Source organism: Cyprinodon tularosa, unplaced genomic scaffold, assembly GCF_016077235.1.
Source record: "Cyprinodon tularosa strain WSP-4 unplaced genomic scaffold, ASM1607723v1 ctg108, whole genome shotgun sequence".
NCBI lineage: Eukaryota > Metazoa > Chordata > Actinopteri > Cyprinodontiformes > Cyprinodontidae > Cyprinodon > Cyprinodon tularosa.
In genome coordinates, this window is record NW_024037871.1 from 501,258 (window position 1) to 515,990 (window position 14,733).

Consider the following 14,733-nt stretch of genomic DNA (forward strand, 5'->3'; position numbering starts at 1 on the left):
GTAAAAAATTATCAAAGAAAAAGCTTTTGAAAAAAATGTAACTTGCAGAGATAGTTTTTTTGTACTGTAATGCATTCTAAAAAGGCAGGTGAGAGCTCAGTAAGGCTGAAAGGACATATATCCCTACAAACAATGTAAAAAAAACTAACATTAAAACTGATTATAAATAACCATGGCAAAAAATTACACAATTTTTATTCACAAAACCATGATACCAAAAAAAAAAAAAGATCAGCAGGGATGTCCTGATTCTTGTCGTGTAATAGTTGAAAACATGAAAAACTGTATTTCAGTTGTCTTAGAACTGATTTCTCATTTATTGCTGTTGCCTGTTTAAAAAGCCTTTACAACAATGTATTTTTTAGAGTTTTTTTCATCTACGGTTTTTGTACATGTGCAAGGGTAAAGCAAAGGTTTTTGTTCTGAGAAAAAGGCATTGCTTTTCATACGTAATCATGGTTTTTGAAATCCATTATAAGTTACTTAAAGTCCTTAAATTAATTAGGAGTTCAGTTAGTTTATCATTTACATTTTTAGTCTTGCCTAATTGTTAGGAATTCATTGTCTTTCTTTTTTTTTTTTTTTTTTTTTTTAAATAACCTCAGTTAATAAAGTTTCCGATATGAGGAATATTTCTCAGACTTTACCAGATGAAAATAAAAATATGAATAAATTTAAATGAATTATGTCAAGGAATATTTACTACCTCTTAATTCCATATTGTGTTAAGTCATATTCTTCTTTAAAATGTAGAATGTATAAAAAATGTTTGAGCATATTGACAGTAAACAGCATAGATATTTCTTGTTTGTGCTGAATTAGGCGTGAACTGATCCTCGCCCTGCTTGAACACTCCTACAGGTGCTAAAAAAAGACAGTCAAGAGTTTGTGGCGCGGAGTTACTGGGACGTTTTGAGGCGAGGCGCCAGTCAAGTCCTCTTTTCTGACCTGGCAGAGGTATACAGACCCAGTTGTCCCTTCATCCCCCCCATATGTCATCCTTCATTTTATCAACCCTTCTTTAATACTCCCATTGTTTAAAAGAAAAAAATCTGCATCAGATTTAACTAGAATACAAAGAAACAATCGTTCCTCCTCAATTTCCAAACCACTGTGTTCCCATCTGGTCCCTTCATTCTGCTTTTCTGTGTTTCTGTGCCGTCTTGTGGCTTCGGTGTCACATAATAGGTAAACCTTTAGACTTTGAATGACAAGTTTGTTCTCTTTAAAAAAAAAAAAAAAAAAAAGTTTAAGAAATATATAAACAATATTTCAGAATCTAGAAATTGATTTTTACCTAAATTATACAAGAAGTAATGTGTAAAGGAATACTGGGGTCTCTTTAAGAATTATCAGCACAATTATAAAGTTTAATTATTCAGTTTGAAGGATTTTATTGAAAGGGGTACGTGATTCAAGGCCGTAAAGAGGTATAAAGTTATTCATACCTCAGCAGGTTAGCGTTTCCATGTATTTTATCAAACATTCTAGTGAATTTAGATAAAGAAAAAGAATCTCAAGATGTTAATGACGCTAAAAATGCTGGAAAACACAAATACTCATCAAAGCAGTTGACCCATAATTGAGGGAAATATATTCCAAAAGAAATCTATTAAAACGGCAAATCCAAATATGCCTGCTAACGGCAATTCTCTAACGCAGTTATTCTCTAATGGAAATTCCCTTTTTCTTTCAGTTGCCCAGCATGTGTATGCACTGATCCTGTTTAAAACTTTCTAATAGAAACTAAAACTGCAAGTGGAATTATAATCTGGAAATCTAATCAGAAGATTCACATTTTTAAAGGTATTGGTAAAGCTGTGTAGAAATATTTCTGAATATAGAAGGAATTACCTTATTTAAAGACTATCTATCCATGCCTAGCTTACTATGATGGCAAGTACCAAACACTCTGCTCTGTGGAATAAATAAAAATACCTAATTAGTAACTAGAAGAATTGTAAGAGGTGTCTCTAAATTTAGTAAAACAATCTAAAAAGTAAAGATGGTGTCTCTAAATTTAGTAAAACAATCTAAAAAGTAAAGATGAATCTGTTAATGAATTGCATTGCCTTTAGGATGTAGTTCACTTTTTAGTTAACAGGACTGATGATAGCAATTGTTTATATTATGTAAATACAAACAAAAGTTCTGCCTAATTGAAAGTATTAGCAGAGAAAGCTTTTATTAAACAGCAATTTTCACATTTAACCTTAATCTTATAGTTTCAGGTTTGAGTTCAACTTCCAAGAATAAAAGGACAGTGCAATGATTTGTAATGATTAATAAGAGCTAGCTCAGTGCTAACAGGTTAGCTGACTAATGACAGACTGAGTGCTGTGGTTAGCAGCGGAAGCTACTGTTGAGCTAATGACAGTGCAGCTCCTCAGGGCCGACCTTGTATTTACATGGAGCAGTCTTTCATCTCCTGGGATGCAGGGGGGACAGGACAGGCGAATCAGACAGAGTCAGGAGCTGATAGCAGTAGCAGAGAAATCCGCTGAATTATTCAAATCATGCAAATCTGTACCGTCTACTTGTTATTATAGCTATCAACCCAGTTGTTGGCCAAATTGAAAGAGGGATTTACATTGAGTAGCATAACTCTACATTTTGGCCCCTAAAATTGATTGATGAGCCATTTTTTTTATTGATACACATGAGAAAGCTTAGCTAAAAACCAGCAGTGATTTTCGGGAACTTTTTTCTTGTTTTTTTTTCTGGTTAATGTTGTCATCTACTTAGATAAATTATTTTAAAAAATCACTAAAAAAAACAATAAGAAAGTCTGCAGGACTAATTATTCTTTGATTAATAATATTTTAAAGGATTTTAAGTTGGTAATACCTTGATATTCAAGGCTAGTTGAACATTTTTGCACTGCACTTTGGAGTCATAGTAAAAACCAACAACAGCCTCTGTCAGTTCTATCTTTTTTATAAAGCTTTGAAAGAAATCTAATCAATTCACCAGAGATTCTAAAATTAAAATAAAACTAAGAACACCTTCAAATGAAAAGGATGCACTTTCTTTTTCCCCATCAAAAAGTTTGAAATGTAAAACAACAAAAGTCAGTCACAACAAAAAGTGTGAATTGAAACAAATCTAGAGGAATCTGATCTGATTCCTGAGGGTAAAGAAAAGCAGAAAGAGATCTAATCAGAGAGTCAAACAAAACAAGGTGAGAGAGGCCAACAGCAGATGACACAGGTCAACAGACAGAACTAATCTCAAGGAACAAAGTGGGTGAGAAGAAAAGCGTTTCGGGAAGTACATTTAGAGGAAAAGAAAGAAACAAGGTTGTATTTAGAGAAAGATGTGTTTACTCAACGGATCAGTCACTATTATACCCATCTGCCTTTGTCTGTAGAAGGAGGAATTGACTGACAGGCAAAGAAGGAGGGAGGATAAGAAAAAGAGCAAAGTGCTTTGGTGTTTGTCAGGTGAAGAAGGCAGTGACAGGTTTTATGAAGAGAAAGGAAATCAGAGTATTTAGAGCAACAGAGGAAAGAGAGAGTACATCGAATTAAGAAAGGTAAGATTAAATAGATCGCAGAGTAAAAAGCATTAAATGAACAGATGTGAGTTGGAAGAGGGGAACATTCTTCTATTTTCATGGCACACAGACAGGACAAAAATAATTTTTTACACACTTTATAGCATAGAAGGTTATGCACAGCCCTTTACTTAAAAAGGAAAAAGATAAAAGCTATTTCAATTCTATTTTTCATTTTAATAAAAAATATTGACATTTCAGCTAGTGATGGTCACTGCCCTCCTTTACACACAGATACAGATCTGCTCTATGAAAGTTTGCAGAAATCATTAAAAGAACATCAGTCAGCCAACACTGACGTTTTTGCTCCGTATGAGAAAATAATAACTCTGGTTGAACCTAATGCTCAACATCATACTGAACATACACTAGCAATGCATGGGGGTGGAAGTATCATACTGTGGGGTTAGTTTTATCTGCAGGCATCAGGAAGAGGTATATACAGGGCAGTCCTGGAGAAGAACACTGCCGCTTCAGTAAAAATCCAGCCAGATTTACATCTTAGTAGTTTTACTGAAAGGTTTTTCAAGTATTTTAATGGCTAAGTCAAATTCCAGTCCTAAATCTGTCTGAGAAGCCATGGAAATCCTTGTAAATTACTATTTATTGCTGCTCTCCATACAGGCTATCTGATCGCGCACTATTCTGCAGCTAAAAATAGGAAAAAAATAAATGCATCAATAGGATTAATTCAATGGGGATAAATGCAAATGTATATCAAACTTTCTAAGGTTTTTATTTGTAAAACAATTTCTAAAACTTCTAAAACTTTTTTTTTTTGCTTTGCAATTATCACATGAAATTCTATTAAAATGCATTATAGTTGTAACCTAACAAAATGTGGAAAGGTTCTATAGATGTTTTCACGGCCAGAAGATGTCACTGACTGATGTGACTAACGACCAGCAATGAGCTCTTCCTCATGAGTCTTACTCACAGGTCGGGAGGGTGAGGAGGAACGTTTAGCGTTTACATCAGTAATTACTGTTTTTTTACACTCGGCGTCCCGATCAAAGGCTCACTAAGCTCGCAAACCAACCACAGGTGGACAAATAGACACATGCATTGGCCAGGTGTTGGCTCGTGCCTTATAGGCGTGGTAACCATTACGTTGTCAGGAGGATGATGAGCTCACACTGCTCCTGACACTCTTCCAGGAAAGATAAGCTTGTTGTGATCAGTCTTAGTCAATGGAAGAAAACATACCTACTAAATGTGTGCAAGAACAAGAGCTTTTTGTGCTGATCAACAAATTTAGACATCTGAGAATAATATTTAATTCCACCCAGGGATCTTGTTCTACGTAACTCATTGAAACAGTTTCTCTCGTCTGCTGCCATTTATCAGTTTTTGTTTCCTATTTAAACCTGTTGTTGCAATAAAGAATAAATTATTAGATGATAAGCTGCTCGAAAGGTAAAGCAGAGCCAAGTTAATAAGAAATCGGTTTGTCAAAGTTAATTTCTTATTTAGATTTTACAGCAGGTTGCCAATAGTTTCCTCTTTTTAAGAGAAAAGCAAAATAGTTGGGAGGGGATTCCAGTTGATAGAGAAGAGAGGCAGAGACGCGCCATCTGGATGCAGTCTAGCAGTCTGCAAAGTCTGTGTGTCATAAAGACTTTGGTAATGTGTCAGTCCAATGATAAAAGAGCATAAGTATGTTTATGCAGTTTGTCAGTAATAACAGGTTAAATAAAAAAACATCCAGTAAAGTGACACAAGAAAAGAAAAACACAATTAAATCACCTGAATTTCATTTGGCGGTAACACAAATACAGTTTTCCATAAGATAAATACAAATAAAGAAATGTAATAAAGTTTTGAAACACAGAACTTGTCACAGAGGAGCAGCAGGTGCAGATTCTTCCCAGGTCCATGAATACATCAGTTTGTCATTTCCTCGATTGTCTGGATTCTGATGAGAGAACATTTGATGTTACCAATAACCTGAGAAACTTAAACAAAATCTATTAGGTGGAAAAAAAGATGAAACGCTTACATAATATGTTTGCTGAAGTGGACACAGCCTTTGGAAACCATCACATTCAATCTAATAAGAAAGTAGTCAGAAGGCATCAGCTTTTCTACTGAAGTCTTTCCACATTTTTTGTATTTAAAGAGTTACAGTCATGTTCTATATTACTTTTTAAATGTACACACCAGCAGCTCACTTTGGTTGCATACAATTCTTTTGAAAATGTTCTCCCCCTGCTGGCGTATGATTTGCTCTTTTGTTTTTTGCTTTGTTTTTGCAGTTTTTTTGATAAAAAAAAATCCCTTCATGTAGATTTATAATAACAACTGAGGTACAAAACTGCACGTGTCTGCAGGTGGTAAAAAAAGGGAATTATAAGCTAAGCCATTTAGCACCTAAATGGGTATTTGTAAAAATAATGAAGAAAAGACCAAGGTCTAGTGTGAAAAAAGTGAAAATCAACTAAACGTGTGCTCCATTTTGTACAGACAAATTAAGTGATTATGCATATTTAAGCAACAACTGAAGATGCAGACCTTCTAATACATCAGAGGGATTTCACTGTTGAAAGTATGAAAAGGTACAGAATGATCTCCAAGGGTTTATATTAACCATGGATCACCTTAAGGATGTCTGTCATCTGCAAGAGAAAATATGGTGCAACAGTGACTTTATCAACCTTTACAAATCCATAGATAAATGAGAAGAAAATGATCTCACAATCTCATTGAAGTATCCACATGCATGTGACATCAGACTGCTGTATACTTCATAAGTCTCTGTTATTGGGCAGGGTGAGAAATGGTAGCCTTTTCTACTGAAGGAAAACATCCAAATCAAGCTACATATTTCCAAAACCCATTTGAAATCTTCTAAAAACTTGTAGGTAAATGTGTCATGGTCCCATCAAACCAAGGTTAATCTATTTGGCCTAAATAAAAAAGGTATGTTTTGTCCAAAGATGAAACTAAACATCACAGAAAGAACAGCATATGCAGAGTGAAGCATGGTGGGGGGAAACTAGGGAACTATAGGGAAATCTGAGCTGTCACATCACCAGTCAATGATAGAAAAATTAAGATAAGGAGGAGAAATTGAATTTAAAACCTTTGCTAAAGAGAGTTGGCACAGAAGAACAAAGTCCTAAAATCCAAAGGTACATCCACTAAGTATTGTTAAACACTGAGGCAAAATTTGTTTTTCACCAAAAACGGTTCTTTTTTTTTCAATGAAGTTTTAAAGGTTAAAGATCGCATTGAATATAAAAGAAAAAATATTTAATTAGCTTAAAAAACCTCTTCCTTTTAAAAAGGTTGTGTAAACTTTTCTCTTCTACTGTACACCTTGGCAGTAATTGTACAATCCCCTTCACTTTGCTTTGGATTCTAAAACTTCTAGCTCTATCAAGAAATCTGAACAAAAATTGTCCTTAATGGTGTCAGTGTACATTATACTTATTTATATAATTAAAACAGTTGACAAAAACAAGCCTTAAAAAAAAAGATCTAAGAGCCTATATCAGTAACGGCCTTTAAAAAACGTTATCTTTGGTAAAAATCTACACATTTTAAATGTTTTTGTTATTTTACATGATTTTCTGTGAGCAATTTAATGTATTTACATTGTAGATTAAGCTGAATGTTATTTTTTGAATCAGAACAATTAGCACTAAGTCAAGCAACCAAAATAGGTGCTTCAAGACACAAAAAGAAAAAAATATATATAATCTTAAGGTTATTTTCTTTTATTAGTTTTACCTGTTTCAGCCTTCAAATGAGGCACATATTTCCATGCGACTAGGTGTGCCCGTTTCCCAGCTGAGTCACTGTTGTAGTATAAGGCAGAGATTATTAACAATGAACAAACAGAACAAAAAGCTGTTTACTTCTTGTCTTGTAAACTTTTGTCATCTTGTTTTGACTTGTCCTTCTTGTCCCATGTTGGACTGTAGGATTTTACTCTTGAGGTAGAACCACGGATGGCATCGTGGTGATATTTATGATAATGGAAATTGCATAAAAGCTCATTTTTATTCCAATGACATGAGATTTTTATCGGATCTGATGTCTGCGTATGTCTCAGCATGGCTGGGTGGGGGCATGGGGGGGCAGCAAGATAGAAGATGGGCTCTCTTTTTCCCCTGATTCTTAAAATCATTGTCACCTTTCTCTAGGGGTTATTCGTGTTACTTAACATAAAAGCATCATGAATGAAATACTCTGTTTTCAAAAGGATAAAGAAAAGCCTATGTAATCTGTTTGAAAGGGATTAAAGAAGAGTTAATCAACAGATTACACAGTACACAAACAGAGGTTACATCTTGAAGCCCCAATGGAGGGGTTTCAAATGACCAGGATCACTTAGGGAACACACTTCAAACACTCGAGGGAGGAAGGAAGACAAAACAGAAAAAAGAAGGTGGTTACAGCAGATGAGTCTCAAAGGTGACAGACCAGACCATCATCAGTTAAGGGAAAAAGGTGGAATCTGCTCTAATGTTTTCCTGCATCTGTGCTTTTGTGGGGTTTGTGCCGTGCTGCTGTGTGGGATGTGGTGTTGTGTTCACACAATCCTGTGAGACTTAAGCAGAGAAATGCATGAAATGTTAATGGCTTCTATGTATATGTGTCTTAAGTGTTTTTTTTTTTTTTTTATTCTTTTCAATTGTTTCATTCAGAGGATTGTTCAACATGTTTTCAATGTCAATCGATTCTCTCTTCCTCTGAACTTCGGCATGACTCTTCTGTTGCCTGAGTTTTGTGTTCTAGTTTTGGCTGCTACCTGTTTCCTTGTTTTATGTTCATTGGTCGTAGTCAGTCTGCACTCCTGCAGTAAACCTCCTTACCAGTCTCGACTGCTCAAACCTTAATATAATGGACCTTTACTTTAAAGTACACTCTGATGACTACTTTTACTGCTTATATAAACAGACAAAACATTTACCTTTTCTTAATTCAGACAGTAATGTACTTGGCTGTTGTTTTTCCTTTTTTTTATACAATGTCTTAGAAACTGTATCTGGGGTGGATTTTATGGGGCAACACAAAGTACTGTAGGGTCAGCCTAATAGAGGTGTTTTGCCCATATGTATCCATCCCCTACATTTACTCCGATAAGATTTAATGCTACCAATGCCTTCAGAAGTCACCTAGACAATAATTAAAACTCTCTGTTGTATTTTAATGTTCAGCTGTTATAAATGGAGCCATTTTGTTAAGACTTCAGAGGTTTGTAGACAACCATAGAGAGAGAAACAGCATCACAGACACTGGTCTGTGATGCTGCTATTATAAGTGCAGTAAAACGTGACGTTCTTCAATGGAAAGTGTCGTATCCAAATGAACACGAACGTGATTAGAAATAAGTAAAGGTATCTAAAGTGTATATACCCTTAATTTGAGTGGCTAAATAAGATGATATGCCAATACAATGACTATTTTCCTCTTAAAATAGGATAATTAGATAATATGCAGTTGAAATAAGACAATGCAATTGTGTTTTCTTATTTTAAGTGTAAATTGTCTTGTTCCAGTGGCAAAATGTAAGAAAAAATTACTTATCTAGATTTCGATTTTTCCCAGTGTTCTTCTCAAAGTGAACATAACGCTCGTTACTTCAAAACTGATCCGTTCAGTTCACTGTTCACTAATAATATGAACGTATTCAGTGAACGCTGTTAATTGAATGTGTTCATGCACAACACTGCCTACATCATTCACATGGTCATTGACCATAACAGGCCAAACAAGGATGATGGTTAATAAAGCAGCATCCGAGAAGCTGATTGTTGCTTTGGAGGAGCTGCAGAAACTCACTGCTCAAGTAGAATATTCTGATAAAAGCTACAAGGAAACACATTTGTTTGCTCAAAGCCATGCAAGAGCAGGGGTATCAAACTGGCATCACTGAGTCTTTAAAACAGCTCTTTTGCAGCTCCATTAATAAAGTTATTATTTTTATCCTTTCAGTTAAATTTTGAAAAAAAAACTACTTTGGGATTATTACATTTCTCTAATTTCTTGCCAAAATATTCAGTAATATTCACAAAAGTTTATAGAAACAAATATTAACTACTCAATCAAGTAAAAAGCCATGACTTTATAAAAACTACACTTCAATACTCTATCATATTTGATAAGATTATGTCTGATCCGCATACTCAAACAAATGGTCAAAAAAAATCTTACATATGCCACATTTGGATAGATGAACACCCATATGGGTAAATTGATTTATGCAAATTGATTCATGCTTAGAAAACAATAGTAGTATCTGGAATAAATATGGCCTAAAACCTGAGTGACTTAGATTAGGTGATACTGCCTGACTTATGCTGATCTAAGCTTCTACTTAATGGCATGATATGCCTTTTTTAGACTGCTAGGGAAAGCTGGAATGATCCCACTGGCCTTGAGGTTTATCAGAGGACGCGGAATAAGTCGGATTAAAACAGAACAAACCTTTTAGCCTACAAGTAAAATAACATATACATGATAGTAAAATAGATAAAATAACAGTGGCTCTTTTCATTAGAAAGAAGAGAGCAGATGCTTCGAGTTAGTGGTCAGACTTAAAACTAGGCCGAGGTTCACCTTTCAGCGTCCCAATAACCCTAAACAGGAAGCGCTCCAGTTTTAGCTGTAGATTGAAGTACATGGATCTATTAGCATGGTCCAATCAAAGTCTAGACCTAAATCCACTAGATTCAGTAGCAATACTAGAAAATCAATGATGCTTCCTATCCAGTCTATCACAATTTGAGGTATTTTTCAAAGAATTGGTTAATGATCTGAAGGATATACATGCCACACTGTTTTGTAATAAATAAATAATTGCATTTAAAACTATTCCACAGTCCCACTCTTCTTTGTACTGAATATAAAATCATAATAAAGCCTGTTTAGGTATCACAGCAAACCCTGAAAAGGGTGAATACCTTTGAAAGATCTATTTTTTTTTTTTCAGTCTAGACTGGTTTGTTTGATATCTCACTGGCTGGTAATGATTTAAACTGATATCTGAGGTGAAGCTATGTTTTTGTTTATTCGGTGCATGTTATGCATACGTGCAGCAAATATCTGGTTCCCGCTGGTTTGCATCAGTGGTGGTGCCTAAGATAGATCTATGATGGTCTCATCCCATCCTCTCCATTTTCTCCAGCCAGAATCCTCCCTGATCCTTCTTTCTCTCTCTTATAGCGCTCGGATGAGAGCATCACAATTGATACAACAATACTGGTCCATTTCTTTGGAAAGAAGGGAAAAGCAGAACTCACCTTTGATGATTTCTATAGGTACCCAATCACTGACCACTTTATAATTATTTTCATTTTTTCAGTCTTTCATGGAGTTTTCCTTTCTGCCTGTCAGGTTTATGGATAACCTCCAGACTGAGGTTTTGGAAATAGAGTTTCTGACCTATTCTAAAGGGATGACTACAATCAGTGAGGAAGACTTTGCTAAAATCCTGCTGCGCTTCACCAACGTGGAGAACATCAGTGCATATATGGAGAACGTCCGCCACTGCATTCCTGATGAGAAGGTGCAAAGCAAACACGCAACTAATCCTGTTCTTTTTCTAGATTTCATTCGACACATTTAATGCTCCTTCTGTACCAGTGCTCCTGCCTTCCAGGCGTTCACAGCCTGTAATTTCCCACTCTGGTGTCTGCCTAGGGCTGTTGATACTCTCAACACTTCAGTGCTCCTTCCCTTCACTTGACCTCACACAGAGACCCACACAAACACACGTTTAATAGCACTTTCAGCCACATGTGATTTTTTTTTTGTCTGTCCGTGTATCTGTCCGTCAAACGAGGCCTGGCTAGCTATACTTTGGCTCATCTTCCTCGTGTCGATTTCCAACCCGACTCTATTTCTGTCCCTCCTCTGTTTCATGCTGTGGAAGAAGCAGGAGGTTTGTTTCTGCCTCATAAAAAACACAACCTGCAGTCACAATCTGTCACTTCATTCCTTTCTAGTTTGTCTCGTTTCTACTGTTGTCTGCATTAGTTCATGTGATTTCTTTCAGTTGGGTTTCTCTGAGTTTATTTATTGTTTAGTTATTTCTGCTCCAGATTTTGGATTTATTACAACACAAAGCATGCGATGCAGCCTTTAAAAACTTTTATTTTTGCTCCCAGGTCTAAGAAATGTATTTCTTTAAGTTCATTTAAAGACTGTTTGCCTCTTTTTCATAATCACTTGTGTTCAAAATAAAAGTAGTGTGATTTAAAAACATCAGAAAATCTCTGGGAACCCTACAAATTAGAAAAATCTAATTTGTTGCCAATAGGGATGCACTGATCAATTTCGAGGCTTAAAATTAGGCATTTGCAGTTCCTGATCAGGCAACTTCGGCTTTGTTTAAGGTCAGAAAAAGAAGTCCTAAAAAGATTGTGTAAATGGGACTGAATCGCTGTAGATTTCTCCTGAGGCCAGCCACTGTGTTCTTTGGTAAGTTGAAACCTCTTGAGCCAATGTGCCTTTTTTTTAAAAAGGAACTTTGCGGGGGTTTCTTGTCGATAGATTGACTTCACATAGGCATCTTCTTTTATGACAATAGCCAAAGGAAACTACATGTCTACTATAATCAGCCTGAAGCTGATACTTGTCTTAGCCTTCAGACTGTTGCATTGATAGTCTGCTTTAGTGGTGCAGCAGATGATTTCAACAACTCCAGCTAGTGTGATAGAAATACGCTTTTCTCCACTTCTGAAAAAGCCCTGTAAACACTATTTAGAACACTGCTGTTATTCTATACATTACATGATTCTTGCAAGCTAAGGTTCAGTCGTATCTAATCAACATCCTTCTTGTTTGCTGAGCCTGTTAGGTTTTTTGTTATTTTACTTCTCCCTTGGTCAAAATCATCAACTCGGCTTGGTACCGATGATGGATTATTATTTTGAACACAACTTTTATTTGTGTCATTCAAGCACTGTTCATCTCTGTCAAGTCTTTGTTTCATAACCTATTTTTAATTTTTGAATGAAAAAAAAAAAGAATGAACAAGTATGAACATGTAAAAAAGGCATTTTGTCATTACGTTTATGTAATTTAACTGTAGAAGAAGTGGGTGCATGTTAAGGAATGCTGTGTGCACAAACAACCCAAGTTGCATCTTCCTGAAAATGTCTACCACAATTAGAACGCTCATCATTCCCCATATTTAAAATAGTTTCCTCAGGATGCTGAAACTCTTAATTTCTTCTAGTTTAATCCTGAATCTGTAAGATTTCTTATTAAGTTCTAATGTTATTATTTTTTTTTTTCAGGGAATCACATTCGACGAGTTCAGATCATTCTTCCAGTTTCTGAACAACCTTGAAGATTTCGCCATTGCCATGCAGATGTACAACTTTGCTTCACGGTCCATCGGACAAGGTTGTAAAATCATGACTAGAGGCCAAAGCTACGATGCTAAATGTTGAAGCTCTTTCTTGTTATCTATTTTTTTAAATCTTCATGCTTTCCCACTAGATGAGTTTGCAAGAGCCGTGTATGTGGCCACAGGGCTCAAGCTGACCCGTCACCTGGTGAACACCATCTTTAAGATCTTTGACGTTGATCATGATGACCAGCTGTCCTACAAGGAGTTCATCGGCATCATGAAGGACAGGCTGCACAGGGGAGCCAGGGTGAGGAGCATACACCTGAAAGGATCTCCTCTGCCATTGAGTGGTTCTATATCCTTATTAAAAGTATGAGGAGTGAGCATCAACAAATGCTGATGCTATATTGCCATCAAGTGGTGTTTTAAAGAACTACAACATATCATGTCCATGCTAACTTGTCTCTTAAGAGGTGAAACTGGATGTTGTTCTGTTTGTTTTCTTGGTTTTACAGTCATGGTTTTTTTATTGTATACTCCCTGTGTTTTGTTTTCTTACTGCAGTGCTTAAATTAAAATTTTCTTGCTTGTCTTGTGGCATCTCAGGGATATAAGTCGGTGGAGCGAGCCTCTTCTTTTAAATCATGTCTGAAGAAGGAGCTGGCAAGCAGATAAGTACCACTTACAACAACAATAAAATATATTAAAGAGAGAAAAACTTTGTTCATTATATTCATTTTTTGTTGTTGTTTTTATGGATATTATCTTATATATATTGTGTAAAAAAGTTGAATAAAAGCAGCCTAACGTGTTTATTAGATCTAGATTTTGGATTTCCTTTGGAATGTTCAAAGAAATGTACAAAACGCGAACCTGTTGAACTGAACTTCTTCTTTCTATGTGTGCACCAGGTGAATGGCAAACACTGCTCCTCGTTCTCCAGCTGTGTTTGGACTGAGGCCCAGAGACAGCTGTACCAGCTATGGAAGAGATATGAGGAGCAGCCTTAGAGGACTTCATAAATGTAACCGAGCCCAGACTTTAATCAGCTTCCTGATTAAGCAGCTGGGCTACAGAGCTTAAGTGCTGCTTCAAACTAGATATTGATCGAAAGCATGACTGCATTGACTGAAGGATTTGCCAGGAAGAAGTGTCAAAATCATCTTCGTCTTTCGTTCCTTTGTTTTTTTCTTATGCCAATCTTCTCACCTGAGTATATATTGACAATAAAGATGTTATGCATTCAAATTTTGTGTTTGGATTATTTTATTTTATTTTTAATTAGAAGTTTACATATTTTTGATTTACACATCTCAGTGATTTTGCAATTTGCTTTTATTGGAAAGTTCCCCATCCATTTGGTTGATTTCTATTCAACTGCCTATTAATGGAAAGAGCACAAGAAAGAGGAAATACTATATAGTGTGTATGTTTAACATAATAAGCATGTGAAATGAAAACAAAAAAAATGTTTGAAATGAACATTTCAAAATTATGCAAATGATTAACACTGAGTAATTAACAGTACCTCTAATCTATTTTTCAATGTAATAACTGTTGTGTTTATTCAATATGACCTTTTTGTCACACCCACACACACATATATTTGTATGCGCATGTGTTTTTGTTACCTTGTGGGGACGATTTCCCAGGAATATGCAAAATTTTGGGGACTTTAGACTCAACTGTATTTATCCCTTGGGATTACTCCTTCAGGGAAATTCTGATTCCGGTAGCTTATATAGAGTACAAAGGGCAGAGTTAAAGCAAGATGCCATTAAAGATAAAAACAAAACAGACATTATCAAAGTGAGTACAAAAAAAGCATTAAAAAAAAAAGCTGTAATGTGTCTAATCTATGTTTCCCTTC

The 14,733-nt window shown here is 35.6% G+C and overlaps 1 protein-coding gene across 13 annotated transcripts in view; it reads left to right on the forward strand.

The window, feature by feature from the left end:
• micu3a (mitochondrial calcium uptake family, member 3a) overlaps positions 1-14,261 on the forward strand; it is a 48,670-nt gene extending 34,409 nt beyond the window's left edge. For 3 of the 13 annotated variants that reach the window (XM_038290988.1, XM_038290898.1, XM_038290955.1), the window contains 9 exons: positions 862-957; positions 7,483-7,497; positions 10,730-10,824; positions 10,901-11,072; positions 11,439-11,447; positions 12,808-12,916; positions 13,013-13,170; positions 13,470-13,534; positions 13,772-14,261. In XM_038290988.1, coding sequence (XP_038146916.1) covers positions 862-957; positions 7,483-7,497; positions 10,730-10,824; positions 10,901-11,072; positions 11,439-11,447; positions 12,808-12,916; positions 13,013-13,170; positions 13,470-13,534; positions 13,772-13,778 — 726 coding nt within the window. In that variant the 3' untranslated portion in view covers positions 13,779-14,261. Of the gene's footprint in view, positions 1-861; positions 958-7,482; positions 7,498-10,729; positions 10,825-10,900; positions 11,073-11,438; positions 11,448-12,807; positions 12,917-13,012; positions 13,171-13,469; positions 13,539-13,771 lie in introns of those variants that run through there. The other 10 variants (XM_038290928.1, XM_038290963.1, XM_038290979.1 and 7 more) reach the window with 8 other exon arrangements.
• The last annotated feature ends 472 nt before the right edge of the window (positions 14,262-14,733 follow it).